The 15,706-nt window shown below is 42.7% G+C and overlaps 1 protein-coding gene across 1 annotated transcript in view; it reads left to right on the top strand.

The window, feature by feature from the left end:
- The window catches only part of GPD2 (glycerol-3-phosphate dehydrogenase 2), a 323,960-nt gene that overhangs the window by 178,842 nt on the left and 129,412 nt on the right, over positions 1-15,706 (top strand). The window contains exon 8 of the mRNA XM_085873795.1: positions 1,638-1,801. Coding sequence (XP_085729921.1) covers positions 1,638-1,801 — 164 coding nt within the window. The remainder of the gene's footprint in view (positions 1-1,637; positions 1,802-15,706) is intronic.

Here is a 15,706-nt window from a genome sequence, read left to right as displayed (position 1 = left end):
ACAGCACGCCACAGAAGATAGCACACCACAGAAGATTGCACGCCACAGAAGATAGCACACCACAGAATTAGCACGCCACAGAAGATTGCACGCCACAGAAGATTGCACGCCACAGAAGATTGCACGCCACAGAAGATTGCACGCCACAGAAGATTGCACGACACAGAAGATTGCACGACACAGAAGATAGCACGCCACAGAATTAGTACGCCACAGAAGCTTGCACGCCACAGAAGCTTGCACGCCACAGAAGCTTGCACGCCACAGAAGCTTGCACGCCACAGAAGCTTGCACGCCACAGAAGATAGCACGCCACAGAAGATAGCACGCCACAGAAGATAGCACGCCACAGAAGATAGCACGCCACAGAAGATAGCACGCCACAGAAGATAGCACGCCACAGAAGATAGCACGCCACAGAAGCTTGCACGACACAGAAGATAGCACGCCACAGAATTAGTACGCCACAGAAGCTTGCACGCCACAGAAGCTTGCACGCCACAGAAGCTTGCACGCCACAGAAGCTTGCACGCCACAGAAGATAGCACGCCACAGAAGATAGCACGCCACAGAAGATAGCACGCCACAGAAGATAGCACGCCACAGAAGATAGCACGCCACAGAAGATAGCACGCCACAGAAGATAGCACGCCACAGAAGATAGCACGCCACAGAAGATTGCACGCCACAGAAGATTGCACGCCACAGAAGATTGCACGCCACAGAAGATTGCACGCCACAGAAGACAGCACTCCACAGAATTGGATGGCCAATGATTGGGAATCACTGCCCAAAAAGGTGGTGCCAAAGTTTATGAGGGCCGTGTACGCACTGCACGCGGCAGTTCTGGTCAGTTGCAGCTGAACTTTTGGGGGAACATAATCGCTCTCTGCTTCTGTCGCCAGCCACACAGGGGTGCGAAGAGAGTTGGAGGGACATAACCATCGCATAACTTCGCCTTAGCGCCCGAGCTACGCTGTGGTCACAACCATTGCGGCGCTGCGGCCACAACCATCGCGGCGCTGCAGCCACAACCATCGTGGTGCTGCAGCCACAACCATCGCGGCGCTGCAGCCACAACCATCGCGGCGCTGCAGCCACAACCATCGCGGCCCTGCAGCCACAACCATCGCGGAGCTGCAGCCACAACCGTCATTGCATTACAGCCACAACTATCACCACACTCCAGCCACAACCACCATTACCCCTGCATGCCATGAGCTTTTTGCCTGCATCAAGCCCTCACCTGCCTGATTGTTGCATGTGCAAGTCCAGTAATCGGCACCATAATTGGTTCGGCCTCCTTTGGGTGATCCTTGGAGAATCTCAGTATTAAGTGAATGCAGGAAAGGATTATAAACACAGTTTCGGGATCCGCGGATAGTCTTCGACCCACCGGCTCAGAGCGGTCTGTGTTAATGGCCCCCTCTGATACAACAATATGTTGGGGAACAAATGAATATGCAAATTATAAAAGGGGGAGGAAACACTGCAACTAAGAGGTTTGGGTTTTGTGTTTTTAACTTAATTTACGTTTTTTTAGAGAATTTTAGCACGAATGTATTGATTTATATTTTTGCATTCAGAATTATGGATATTGTATATTTACAACTGTTGCATTATAATTCTACCTACAGCTGGTGGCAACTTCCTTACTACTGGATTGGGATAAAGATGTATGATCTAATCGCTGGAAGCCAGTGTCTCAGAAGCAGTTACCTTCTCAGCAAAGCACGTGCTTTGGAGTTGTTTCCAATGCTGAATCGTGACAAATTGGTGGGGGCCATTGTTTATTATGATGGTAAGTTGTGAGGTTTTATGCATATTGCTATGATTGTTGGTTTAGATTTACTTTTGAGTTCAGTAATCATATCTCAGCAAACTGCTAAAATGATAAACATTCATTATTTACTTTGCTACAGTGATGCCCTGCAAAGTTAGGTTTGCCTACTTTGCACAGAACTTTGTTTTTATTTTTTCAACTTTAATTGACTGTTGCATTTGTTATGATTTTAAGTTGCTTAAATATACTGTCTTTTAGGCAAAACATCACAGCATTACATTTTCTTTATCTGATAGTCTCTCACACCACATCATCATTAGCCTCGCCCCGAAGGGGATGTGAGATGATTGGTGTGTGTGTGTGTGTTTGTGTGTGTGTGTTTTTGCTTCAAAATTAGTTTTCTCTGCAACCGCTTGTCCAATAGATGCAGAACTTGATGTCGTAGGTCACATGCTATGGCAGCCACATTGGATTGAAGGAAAAATATTGGGCATCGTTTTCTCTGCAACCACTCAATGAAAATAAAAATTAAAACTTGGCATATGTCATCAACTCCCCATGGGGTATATGGGGTGCTGACGATGACATCATCTGTGCAGTGGTATTCCAGCCATAATTGGTTGAACTTTGAAATCCTTATCTGGAACATCTGAAACTTCATACATCTCATCGATGACCCGATGTGAGTGAAGAATTAAATTTATGATGTTCATAACCCATGCCAATAAACTATGTGACATAATAGGGTGCATGGATGATATAGGTATATGGGCCATCATAGCAGTGTGTCATAATAGTAGCGTGTTCAGTTAATGATGGTATTTTTGTTCAGAATGAACGCGTGAGGTGAGACTATCTGCTCTACAAGTGCTATTCTAGTTACAGTGGCTTGCAGAAGTATTCACCCCTCCAAAGTTTTCACATTTTGATGCCATCTGAGCTTATTTCATGATGCTTTCAAATCAAACTTAATATATACAGTAGAGTCTTCACAAGCTACTCCAAAGTGATGAAGCTAAAAAATGCAGATAAAATGTGAATAAGTTAGATTAACAGAGAAAATAAGATGAAAAGTATCAACCTCTTTGCCTAATTTACCCTAAATCACTTTCGGAGCAAATTATTTGTTTGAAACATTACAAAATAAGTGTAATAGGTTTCACCTGGTTGATATCAGTGGTTTAACTTAAAAATTAAGCTCTCCCACTTATCTAAGGTGTTTTAAGGTACAACTCACTTGGTCAACCAGCAAAGGCAGACATGAACACAAAGGAGCTTTCCAAAGTCAGGCATAGGGTGGTGGAGAAGCACTGTTTCGGAGAGGGTTATATTGGAAGATTTCAAAGTTAATTGTCCCTTTGAGTATGGTGAAATCCATCATTAAGAAGTGGAAGACGTATCATACCACCCAGACTCTATTCAGATCAGGTCGCCTCTCCAAACTCAGCAGCCGGGCAAGCAGAAAACTGGTTCGGGATGTCTCTAAATCCAACAATGACTTTGACAGATCCGCAAGGATCTATGTCCGAGATATGGGTCATTGTTCATCAATCAATAATATCCTGTTCCCTTCACAAAGCTACCTCAAAGGACAGGTTGCAAGAAAGAAGCCATTTCTGAAAAAGACTCATCTAAAAGCACGTAAGGAGTTTGCGAAAAAGCATCTTAATGGTACTGCAGGCACGTGGAGAAAAGTGTTTTGGTCAGACGAGACAAAAATTGAACTTTTTGGTCTAAATTTAAAGCATTACGTCTGGTGCAAACCGAGCACTGCACATCACCTAGTCAACACCATCCCCTTTGTCAAGCATAGTGGTGGCAGGGCAGGGAACTTTGTCAAGCATGGTGGTAACGCTGCACATAACCAGGGAACCACTGGTAGGCTGACCCACAAAATATGTAACGGAGAAGAAATGACCCACAAAATATGTAACGAAGAAGAAAGTAAATACCTATGATTTTTTTTTTTTATTGCTGTGAACAAACTTTGGTACATCACTGGCGATAAAGGTTATGGTCACGTTTCGTCGAAATGGTGTTTGTGCTTTCAGAGAAGCAAGCAAATGCATATTTTGGGGGGCAGCTCCGCTGAAGATCCCTTTAGACTCATGTTTTTAATGGTGTGAAAAATCTTGGTACATCATGGGTGATGAAGGTGGTGGTCAAGTTTCAACTGGAATTGTGTGTGTAGTTTCTGAGAAGAAAGCAAATACCCCTTTTAGGGGGGCAACCCCCCTGTAGACCCCTTAGACCCCGATTTTTCTTTAATGTTGTGAATAATATTTGTTACATCATGGGTGATGAAGGCTGTTGTCACATTTCTTCGGAATTGTGTGTGTCGTTTCTGAGAAGAAAGCAAATACCTCTTTGGTGGGGGGGGGGGGCGCAACACCCCCATAATCTCCCTCTGTAGACCCTGTCAGACCACAATTATTTTATGCCATGAACAAACTTTGGTACATACACAGTGATGAAAGTTGTGGTAATGTTTCATCAAAATAATAATTCATCAAAATAATAAAAATAATTCAGGGAGGAAGTTGCAAGTCTTTGTGGACGGACGGACGGACGATGCGTAATCCCATAAGCTCCCCGGAACTATGTTCCAGGTGAGCTAATGAGAAAGAAACAAAGCGGGGATGAGAAAATGCAGTTTTATAAGTGCATCTATTTGTGGAAAACGAATATACCGTACATCTCATAATAAATGGGCCTGTCTTGTGAAAATTGGTGAATTTGACTGTAAGCTCACTTTAGATGCCAGGGAAACAATGCAAAATGTTTAGAAAAGCACTTTTTGTAAAGAAAGACGAGGCTGTAGAACATAGAATGGCTCAAACACAGTGCAAAGTGGGAAAGCACCAGCAGCAGGGTAAAGAGATGCAACAGAGGGACGCTTAGAGGAAGTTTGCGTGACGGAAAGAATGAGACAGTAAGGGGAGGGGGGGAGGACACAATGGTTGAACAAGCTAGATGCAAGTGCAAACACAGGCACAAATGTTGGCTGAAAGAACAGGAAGGGAAAGCTGGGAATGAAACTGCAGAAGGGTTAGTTCACAGGGGGTTTGGAACAAAAAAACATGAAAGGTGGGTGGAGGGAGAGGGGAGGACACGCAATAACATTGAAAGGAAGCACTATGCTCGGGGAGGATTAATTGAGGGGAGGTAAGATCATGAGTATGGATAGCGATGACTTAAGAAGAAGGGGAATATCCATTTTGAAGATCTGAAGGGAAGAATTTGATCGAACAGTCTGAGGAAGTTGGTTCCACAGATGAGAAATAATAAGAACAAAATGAGTAGAGGTGAGCACTGAGCCTGTGTCTTTTGGGAGTTTCCTGACACAATGCATGGACCCAGGAGAAACCTGTGGTGGGAAGGAGGAGAGGGGCTGACACAGCATGCAAGAGGAACAATGTGCAAGACCAGAAAGAAAGTGGAAGAAGAGAAAAAGACCACGAACCTATCTCTGATGAGGGAAGTAACAGGCCCAGATATTTTGCTTCATCAATGTGAGATTGCAATGTTTTGGAGGACTTTGGTCTCCATGGCATCAAGATGTGTAAGGTTTGAAGCAACAATGCCATCCCACAAGGGGAGGGCAGTACTTCATCGAGCTGCAGATGAAGGCCTTTAAGTTGGTAAACATCCAAATTTTCTCAGGAAAGACTTGGCATGTCAGAGGATGACCATTGAGATGCTGGGATTGTAGGCCAAGTCTGATATGGGTTTTGTTTGAGAGAGATAGTGGTTGATAGTGAAGCTCAAGCATTTGAGGGACTAAACTTTGTCCAGTGGTTTGTCAAGAAAATACATTGGAGGAATTGCCAGCTGGTCCTTTTGCAGAGATGGAGTGAGAGTGTGACATTTATAAAGGGTTGAGAAACATTCCAACTTTTTTACCGGCTCTTAACTCTGTCAACGTCTGCAGAGTAGGAAGGCGCTGCTTTCCTCCTGTTTTAAGGATGAGGGATGCTTTTGCTGAGGGTGGAGTCATAAGTGAAAGACAAGGAGGGTTTTCCAGAAAATCAGAAAACTCGTTGATGAAGATAAAGTCAGGACTTGGTCCAAGACACTGCCTTGGGGCACTCCAGCCTCGACAGGGAGAGCATATGAGAGGTGGAGCAAGTTAGGAAGGTATAAGAGGAGGTGCCCTTGGATGATGTATTCTGAGAGGTTGGAGACTAAATTGTTGGGGTGGGGGCAGACTCGGTCAGATGCTTGAGATTTATCGTTAGAGATGGCCTTACTACTTTCTGAGATTAAGGGCCTCCCTCCATTGATTGAATCACAACCTTGATACAAAATACAAACCAGTTTGTGGTTTTGCACACATACTTAATTGTTATACTGGATTAAGAATTTCTCCTGGTATAAACTAAACTTCCTCGTGAAAATGGTTTTGACTGTATAAAACTTTATACCTGGATAATTAGACGAGCAACTGTATTGTCGGCTCAAAATCATTTTAAATAATAACATATCACCAAGAATTGCATTGCATTGCGTTGTCTCATCTTCATCTTGCGCACATAACATGCAGGGAGATATAGATAGATCGAGATGGGGCATGTGATGAGAACCTGTGAAATATAGCTAACCAGGAAACTGTAAGGAAAAACTTGACCACAGCACATGTGGTTCTCCGGCCCACTATGCCTGTGCCATATCCGTGCACCACTGCTCCCACCGACTGCACGTAGTGTCGAACCACTTACTCTAACTTGTGTTTGTATCATTTTACAATCAGATGCCGATTCATCGATTTCATTGAATGCTTCATTGATTTGCAAAGCTGACATGCATTTTTACGTGGTATAAATTTCAGCATTTATTCTCATCAAAGGTCAGATGAAGTACAGTGTTCATGTCATTGTGATTTGCTCGTTATTGAACGACTGCATATCTGATAGGTAAGTTAATTTATGATTGGGAAACTGCTGTTTCTAAATTCTTGCCGAGCAGAATGTTTGCAAAAGAACAATGGTTCCCCAACACTGCAATTCAGAATGCTCGACTCTTACTTGACCCATGTGATATCATGGATTTGAACCAGTGACATCATCGCGTGACACATGATTGCGACACCATTGTGATACTTTGCCTTTGGAGCACCAACATGTTTTCAAGCAAATCTTTTCCTGGTGCTAAATATAATTGAGCTAGATTTGACTTCATAGACTTTTTTTTCCTGTTTATTTATTTTTTTTGCCTCTTTCTCGAACCTGAAGTCGAATTTTCTCATCACATTCCTCCTTTTCTTTTATTTTTACTGTCCCTCAGATATTCTTTCTTTGCCAAGCATTTATTAACTTCCTCATCTGTTAAAGTAAACTCTGGACTGTACCAGCTATTTTATCTCGCTGACGGGGCCCGTGACGTTTTATAACGAAATTAACGACCGTGAAAAACATTGACTGAGGAAGCCTTTAATTTTCACATTATTAATTACATTATGACATGTTTTCTGAAGGGGTGGCCAATATCACAAGGGTTTACTTGATATTTTTTGCTCTATTTAAGAGCTATCTTCTGTTTCTTTTTCCTCTCCAGAGTTCAACGTGTATGTCAACATAATAAGTTGAAATTCTCTGAAGCTGTCTTAATAACGTTTTATTAAACCAGGTCTGATACCGAACCATGCCCTAGACTGCACCATGTGTCACCACTTAAGCTGATGTCACACCACATTTCAAAATATTTATTAGGGAACACCACCCCCTCCGGACCACCACCACCACCACGACCACCTCAATTTGGCTTTGCCAACTGATTAGTGAGCCAATAACTGTTTTGTATGATCCGATGACCTCAAAGGCTATTTATATTTATAACATTGCTCATGTCATATTTCATTGGTCCGGTGGTTAAAAATAAGCACAATGAGGAGAATAAGGCAGTGGTCACCAAAGCATGCAGAAAATTGTAGCCGAGGAAGGTTAAATTGCTTCTCTGCTGGAATAAAGGTTTGTCAAATCCACAGGAATAATGCTTGCCAATTTCACTCTTTAGTATTTAAATCAAGTTTTTGCATCATTTGTCAGTTAAATGGAGGTAAAATATAATTTTAAAAATTACAGGAATCCAGGCTCATGGAAGAGCAGAATAACAGGAAGCAATGAATCAACAGACACAAAAGAGTTGTTCTAATAAGGAAAGAAGTAACACTATGCCACAATTTGGCACTAACCATCAACATCTATCATATTAAACCGTTGTACAAGAATTATAGCTGTGCAAACGATGACCTCGGGGATGATGCCAGCCACGGTCGAAGGTAGAAGTATTTCACACCAGAGAGGAAACGCTGAGGGTAATCTCAGGGCATCGCAGTAAATTAATCTCTGATCTGACTTTATTTCAGAATATCCTTTCGAGGCACAGCTTCTGAAATTGGTACTGATATTCAGTGTATTGGCAGGACCCCTTTACGGGTGCACCCACGGAGCATGTTTGGCTGGAAATCCCTGCAGAAGCTGCGACCTGCTGTTTCCTTACTCAGTAGGGTTCTTTGCCCTGTGCCATGTCATTACTTGCCGTAAGCTTACCCGTAACAATTGAACTTTAGGCCACGTTGGCAGTTATTATCACTCTTACTGTTTCGATTACATAGACTGTTTTTTGGTGCGGGTTGAACCATATGCTTTTATACAATGCAAGGCCACTGGATTTCGCTTTTGTGTTGTCACTGTCATAAAAGTGACGGCACATTACGGAGCATCCTCCCTATGTTGGTCTATTTCTTGTGTATTTCAGTATACAATCATATTGCATTGTTCTGCGTGACATTATCCTCCATCCCCAACTCTGATTGACTTGATCCACAACAAGTATGTGTTGGAGTATGAGAATGCAATCAAAATTGTTTCCTGCTTCAATAATGTACTATTTTTTTGCTTGGAAGTACTTTTATTTTTTTCCTACTTGTACCCTCTTAAAAGCTTGCCAGCTTTATTGTTAATGAGATGCTAACCTAACTTGATACAACACAGCTAACTGTGGCCCATCTTTCACACTGTACAGTTTTCTATCAGCAGCGATGTTTTTAATTTAATTTTATTTAATTTCAGGCGTTAACCCTTGCACTCCAAATTCATGATCTCATGAGACTACTTTCATTCATTGTGAATGTTCTATCAAGTTAATAAATGAACTAATGAGATTTATTCACCACGAAAGTCTGACATGTATACGAAGGATCCATTTTGATTTTAGAAAGCAGGGATTTGGAAGTGTTTTTCCCGACCAGCCCAAAAACTTCTTATTTTCTCAAGATATAACTGTGAGATCTTCAACACCCACTTGCAGGTCGTATGCCAAGGAAGTGAATTAAATAAGTCTCCACCACAGCTCTCCATAATAAGCAAGTGTCATTCATTGTAATTTTCTTCAACGGCAGGTTGAATGGAAGTGAAATGTATGACACGTGAAAAATGATCATGAATGAAAAGTGACAATAAAATGTTCAGGTCAGGATACCTGGCCAAGCTTTTTATAAGAGTCGTTTGAGGGGTATCTCTGTTAATCCTTTGCATCAAAGCCTGTAAATTACCTTACGTAAAAATAAATAAAAGGCGAACTGCCTGCTCAACACAGAATCTGTGGGAGGGGCCGATAATTTCTGCACACCAAGTCTATAGGTTTTGGAGCTTCTCTCTGCATTCCCAACGAAATCCTTTTTCTTTTTCGATAAAGATGTGCAGCAGCTGAATTGACAATAGAGGTGTCAGGAGACTGGAAGTAGGTCTTGTGAGTTTTCTATTTTGAAATATGTTGTGATGAGCAAAACCAGAGTGAATGAAACTGTCGTCAGATACTTGTTTGTGGCACGTTTCCTCCCTATGGTTGGTTCAACTATCATGTAAAAGCAGCCATCATCAAGGCTTTACTTTTTGTCAGATTTGGAAATTTATTGCCATTGGTGCTGTTTGTTTAGTTTCGTGCCTCAGTGGTCATGTAGTTAATGCCTCTCTGCTATCCCTCATTGCTGTGGGTTCCCATTTCTATAGCCACTCATTGCTGGAGTCAGATTGGCTCCTGTGGGAAACTGGCATCCTGCCGAGGGAAAGCCCTCACACTCAGAAATGCTCACGATAAATTATAGTCACTGAGATGACACATCTCTCCAGCCCCCCTTCCCCGTCCCCTTCGCAGTATTAATCCCTGTAAGTATAATTATTCTGGATGAATATTTAATTTTTTTTTATTCTCACTCTCTATGATACATTTTCCTTGATATCTCATGTCAGATATCTCACTTAGGTGTTGGACCAGCAAACGCATTGGAAAAATATCCCAATTGTCCAGCATGGTTTTGCCCCGAACCTCTGGAGAAGCGCATCCAACCCAATTTATTTTACATCCTTCTCGATGAATCTCAACAAAGGTCAACTCAATTTTTGGTAATATTGGTTATAACCAAACTCAGAGCATTGCCAAGATTACTGTACATCGATACTTTCCTGATATATACTGGTATTTTAGCACAAGCTGAGTTTAAACTTTCAATTTTTGTCTCCTTTCACCTATCTTGGGCAACACGAACATGGAAAAGGCATTCGTTGAATGAAATTGCATCGCCCTGATCCTCCCATATCTCAGAAGATCAGGCACTTTCAAACGTATTTTTTGTCCTTCATCGTTTTCATTGCTAATTCGGGCAGCTGGAAAGATGATTGCATCACATCTTTGATTCTTTGTCATGTCGAGTAATGTACTTATATTTTGAACAGTCAGAGTGTATTTCGGTGTAACAGTCTCACGTGAAGGGAATTTATTTTTATTCTCAATTTATACATCTACCCATTGGTATAACATTCTGTGTATAATATTTACTTCAACATCTCTGTATCAAAATGCTGGTTAAAGAAGGTTTTGTTTGCAATGAGGCATATAGGATAACATAACAAAGTTAACTTCTTCCACCGGAGAGAACCAAGAGAGGCTCGTGAGAGAACTCCGTGCGCGAGAGTCCGTGTTGTACATGATGCTGAATTGAGCCTGGGGAGTAACTGCTGAAATCTATCTGTCCGGGTTCTTCCCGACATCTTCGTTCTTTATTCCTTTCACATTTCTTTCCAATTTTTTTTTTCTTTTCACAATTCTCTTTATTCATTCCAATTCTTGCTTTTCCTTCTCTTTCATCTCTTTTACTCTTTATTTCTCTCTTTTGTTTTCTATCTCTCTAAGGGGAAGTGAATTCTCACATAATTCTTTCTATAAGACTCACTTAGCTGCACCTGGATGGGTTTGATGGTGGTGAAGTAGCGGCTGAAACCCGAATCCTGTGCAGGTTCCTCCTGATGAACTCCATCTTTGCTCTTTACTTCTTCGGGTTCCTACTTGGTCTTCTGTTTCATTTAAAAAAAAAAAAATTGACTTTTGCTTTTAATGTACTGTATCTTGTTTAAATAGCCAACGTCAAGACAATGTTGCAAGATTAACTAGAAGTGTACTCAGTACAGTGCATACCTCCACCACTGAATGCCTGATCCACAAGAACATGTCTGGCCCAATACATTTTTAAAATATCATGCGAAATATAGTTTTTGGCCCCATCTCTCAATGGTGAATAATCACTTTAAAACTTAAATTGATCTCGTATTTGGATGCAGATTTGGATCTTCACCAAAATCGAATGAATTTGTTCTTGTCACACACCCAACATGTCCACCAAAATTTCATCTGAATCCGTCCACAACATTTTGAGATATCGTGCTATATATCGGTTTAGCCATATCTCTCAATGATGAAGAATCACTTAAAAATTTAGAGTATCCGGATCTTCACCAAAATCTAATAAGTTCGCCATTCACATAACCCAACTTGTCCACCAAGTTTCTTTTATTTTCTTTTTTTGTATACATTGTCGAGGCTCCTATGAGAGCTAACACACAATGCACAACAAGGGGGGGGGGCATGAGATAAGAAGAGCGGGAGAGGGAAGGACAAAACAGTGGGGAACATGGACATTGGGAGATCTATGGAAGAGAGTGGGATGGGGTGGGGTACACAGGGTATAAAAATGGACACCACAGGGCCTTTCAGTCCCATAGTCTAACCTTACAGTTAGGCTATACTAGGCTAGCCTAACCTTCAGACCCATATCATAATCTTACATGACAGGGAACTTTCAGGAAGGAAAGCAGGGAATTTGAAGGAGGTGGGGTTGGGGTGGATTAATGGGGGTAGAAAACATCGAGGTTTTGGATGGGGAAGATAAGAGGTGGTGGTGGTGATCAGCTGTTTTGATGGCCTGGAGGGAAGAATGGGATTGAAGAGAGTATGGGAGTTTATTCCAAAGGTGGGGAAAAAGAGGAATGAAAGAGTGAAGGTGAGCAGTGATTCGTGATTTTGGTAGTTTTACCAGAAGGGGGTTGCTGGCAGACCTTGAGCGCCCTGCGGAAATATGGGGGGGGACAAATTGCAGAGAGAGCAGGGGGGGTCGATACCGGAGATGATACAGTAGAAGACGGATAGACCCCCAACTGCCTGCGGTGAGAGAGTAAGAGGCCCAAAGACTCAGCCTCATTGCAGGAAATACCAATGATCCGAAATGCCTTGGTTTCCACAGGGTGAAGCCGAGAAAGGTGAGAGGCAGGAGCACCAGCCCAGTGTGGAGAGCAGTACTCCATCAGGCTGCGGACGAAAGCTTTGTATGTGGTCAGGAGCTCAGGTGGGCCGAGGAAGGACTTTTCATGACTGAGGATTCCCAGTCGGTGACTGGATTTGGAGGGCAGGTTGGAAATGTGGCTTTTCCAGGAAAGGTCATGGCAGATAGTAAGACCCAGAAGCTTGAAAGAAAGGACTTCTTCCAGAGGATTGTTGAGAAAGTGGATGGGGGGTTTTTATAAACGGTCCTTTCGAAGAGACATAGTGAGAGTGTGAGATATTTGTCCGGATTGAAAGACATGTTCCACGTGTTGGACCAGTTTGTGATTTTATCCAGATCTGCAGTGAGCGAAGAAGCTTCTGCTTGCTGGTCTGAGGGATGACCGATGGTACGGCAGAGGGTGGAGTCGTCAGCAAAGAGATAAAGAAGATTTTCCAGAGAGTCGGATAGATTATTGATGGAAACCAGAAAAAGAACAGGGCCAGAACACGACCTTGTGGAATTCCAGCCTGGACAGGAAGAGGGGATGAAAGAACTCCATTTTGGGCCACACGTTGACTGCGACAGGAGAGGAAGTCTGTGAGTCATGAGAGGAGGATGGCCTTGGATACCATTGGAAGAGAGTTCTTGGTTAGGAGTTTTGTGGAGGAGGGCAAGGCAGCTGCCCTGAATGCATGGTATAAATGGCTTTGGAGCACGCTCTGTGTTCTATGTCGTGTAGGAAATGGATGTACACCAGAGTGTTGAAGATAAAGAACATGTATCAGACATCTATCTCTCTACTCGCAATCCATATCTGTTAACATGAATTTGCTCGGTTTTTAAACTATGAGAGTCTCTCTCTTTACCACTTGGGAGCCCAAACCACAACAATGTATACACGTCTGAACAGGTCAAACTTAAATATATATATATATATATATATATATATATATATATATATATATATATATATATTTTTTGCTTGTTTCTTCATTTTGTTTGAAGAGGACACTATCCACTTTAAGAGTCAGGGTGCTATGCATTAGACATGCTTCATTTCAGACAAAAACACAAGAGCTGATCAGTTATTTAGTTAACAGTAAACCTTGTACTTGGCATCAATAAACCTGTTGTACCCAAGAATGCAACTGTCTGGAAGCCAAGGGTGACTGATGGTGTTTTTCTTTTTAAATCATTGATTACTTGTCAATAAGAGTCTTGGGGGCAGGATTGAAACTTCAATTATCTTCCATAATAGCATCATCCTTTGAGGCACTCTCTGTACACTTCACGTTGTTAAAGGCCCTTCAACTTGTTGCCATTGACAGTAATGCACTATCTGGCCAGCCACAAATTATCTCAATGTTGTATTTGGTGCACACAAGGCAGGTAGCTTATTTTTTGACAAGTCCTCTTTCAGAGCTAATTGCCTGGAGATCTGCAAAATTGTACTTCCCGGTAGCATATAACCGCTGTGGAAGAAGGTAAATAATGGTATGGTGATAGCAGTTCATTTTACAAGATGACAATACACCCCACTGAAGTATATTAATGAGAACATTTTTTTTGTTGTTGTTCTGATTGAGATACTCACTGGCCTTTGTAGATTAGGCCTAGTTCATCTTATCTCTGTGCATCATCATTTGCTCAGACATGTATTGTGTGTCTTGTTGTTGATGTTTTGGTTGTCATAGGAATGTGTATCTATAAACACCTTTGATATACCCCATCTCTGAGATGGTACTGTAATATTGTCCTCACTTCGAAGAGTGCTAAATTGTGACGTGATGTATATGCCAACCTTCATCAAAGGTGTAAATTGAGCTTGCCACAATTACAATCTCATTTAGGGATCAAAAGCTGTTTCTTTAATGCTCATTTCCATCCTTGGATATTACCTCTTTATTGTGTAAATTCAATCCATCAACTCTTGAAACCTAGTTCTTTGGGAAAATGATGCATGCATACCTGCCAATATTTATACCCTCTAAAGAGGTTGAAATGTCATCTTCTATGTAAGGTGGGGCATGTTCTCCTGGAAGGTTTTTGGAAAACAAATACGGAAGACATTCCATTTTTGACAATTTAAGGTTCCGTTTCCTTTTTGCTTTCTTTATTTATAACTTCAGCAAAATTTTTGAGTCTTTTTTACGAACAGCATGATTCGTACTATCCAATATGTAACTACAAATTGCTTCACTCTTCATTAAAATTTTGCAATTAAAAAAAAATATATATATATATATATATATATATATATATTGTTGTGGTTACCAAATTCGCAAACCACCATTCAGGTCCCTTAGGTGAGGTATCTCGGTAAGTACATGTGTAGTTAGGCCCAAACCCGTTGTCTAGTGGGAATACATGTCATTTATGCGTGCTGCGACTCTTCAGGATAGCCGTTTTTCTTTTACTATCTTTAATTTGGACCAACCACCATTGTTACCACCACCAACCACAACGCCGCTTCACCACAACCGCCACGACCTTCATGTCACACCTCGCAACCGTCGCATCGCCACCGTTCTTGCGCCGCCTGTGGGTACCGGTGTTGGACTCGTGCAGGGCGCGCGCCGAACAGCGTGTAAAAAATCACGGATTTTGTGCTTCAAAAACGGATCAAAAACGACACACGCCCACTTTTTGCCGTCCAATCGGTGAGCGAGGGGCGATTTGGCCCCGCCTCCAGGGCGTTGGAGGGCGATCGATATATGCAAATTTATGGATCAAAAAGCATTCACGCCCACTTTTTCTCGGGCCAATGGGGAGCGAGGTGAAAGGTCGAAGGGAGGGGGTCAAAGGCGAAGCTACGGGGCTGATAAAAAGCGACCGTGTTCGTCAGTCCAGAGAGTAGGAGAGTCGAGAGGGAACAGAGAGTCAAGACTTCGCGGGCGGTGGAGTTGGCAAGAAGGAGCTGGTCGTCGTGTGCGTTGGAGTCGGAACGGAGGGGACGGAGCTGTGGAGAGGCGGCGAGGGCAGACGAGGGGGTGCTCGCGTCGTGCAGGGAGCTGCACCCCAGGGAGGCCGACAGCGCGACCTGGCCGAGGTGGAGACGCTCGTTGCGGGGCAATAAAAATCCTCTATACCCCGAGCATCAGCAACCCCCTCCTGTTTCCCCCCGCGCTGAGATAGTGCGACCAAGGGGGCCCCTTTCCCACCCCCTACGAGACACTGCCCGCGAGGCCCGCGGAGTTGAGGCACCATCGCCGCTCCGCGTCTCATCACCAGACGGGTAGGCCCGACCCGGTCTCGGCCTCAGGCCCGCCTCATCCTTGAGGGTATTCTTTTCCTTGGTTTTGGGTATGTGTTGTCGGCGCCGTCTGTGA

This window comes from Eptatretus burgeri, chromosome 3 (assembly GCF_056783735.1).
Source record: "Eptatretus burgeri isolate ZD-2024b chromosome 3, Ebu_testis_v1, whole genome shotgun sequence".
Classification (NCBI taxonomy): domain Eukaryota; kingdom Metazoa; phylum Chordata; class Myxini; order Myxiniformes; family Myxinidae; genus Eptatretus; species Eptatretus burgeri.
The sequence above is the reverse complement of the archived record's forward strand: the minus strand, read 5'-3'. Positions and strand labels throughout refer to the sequence as shown.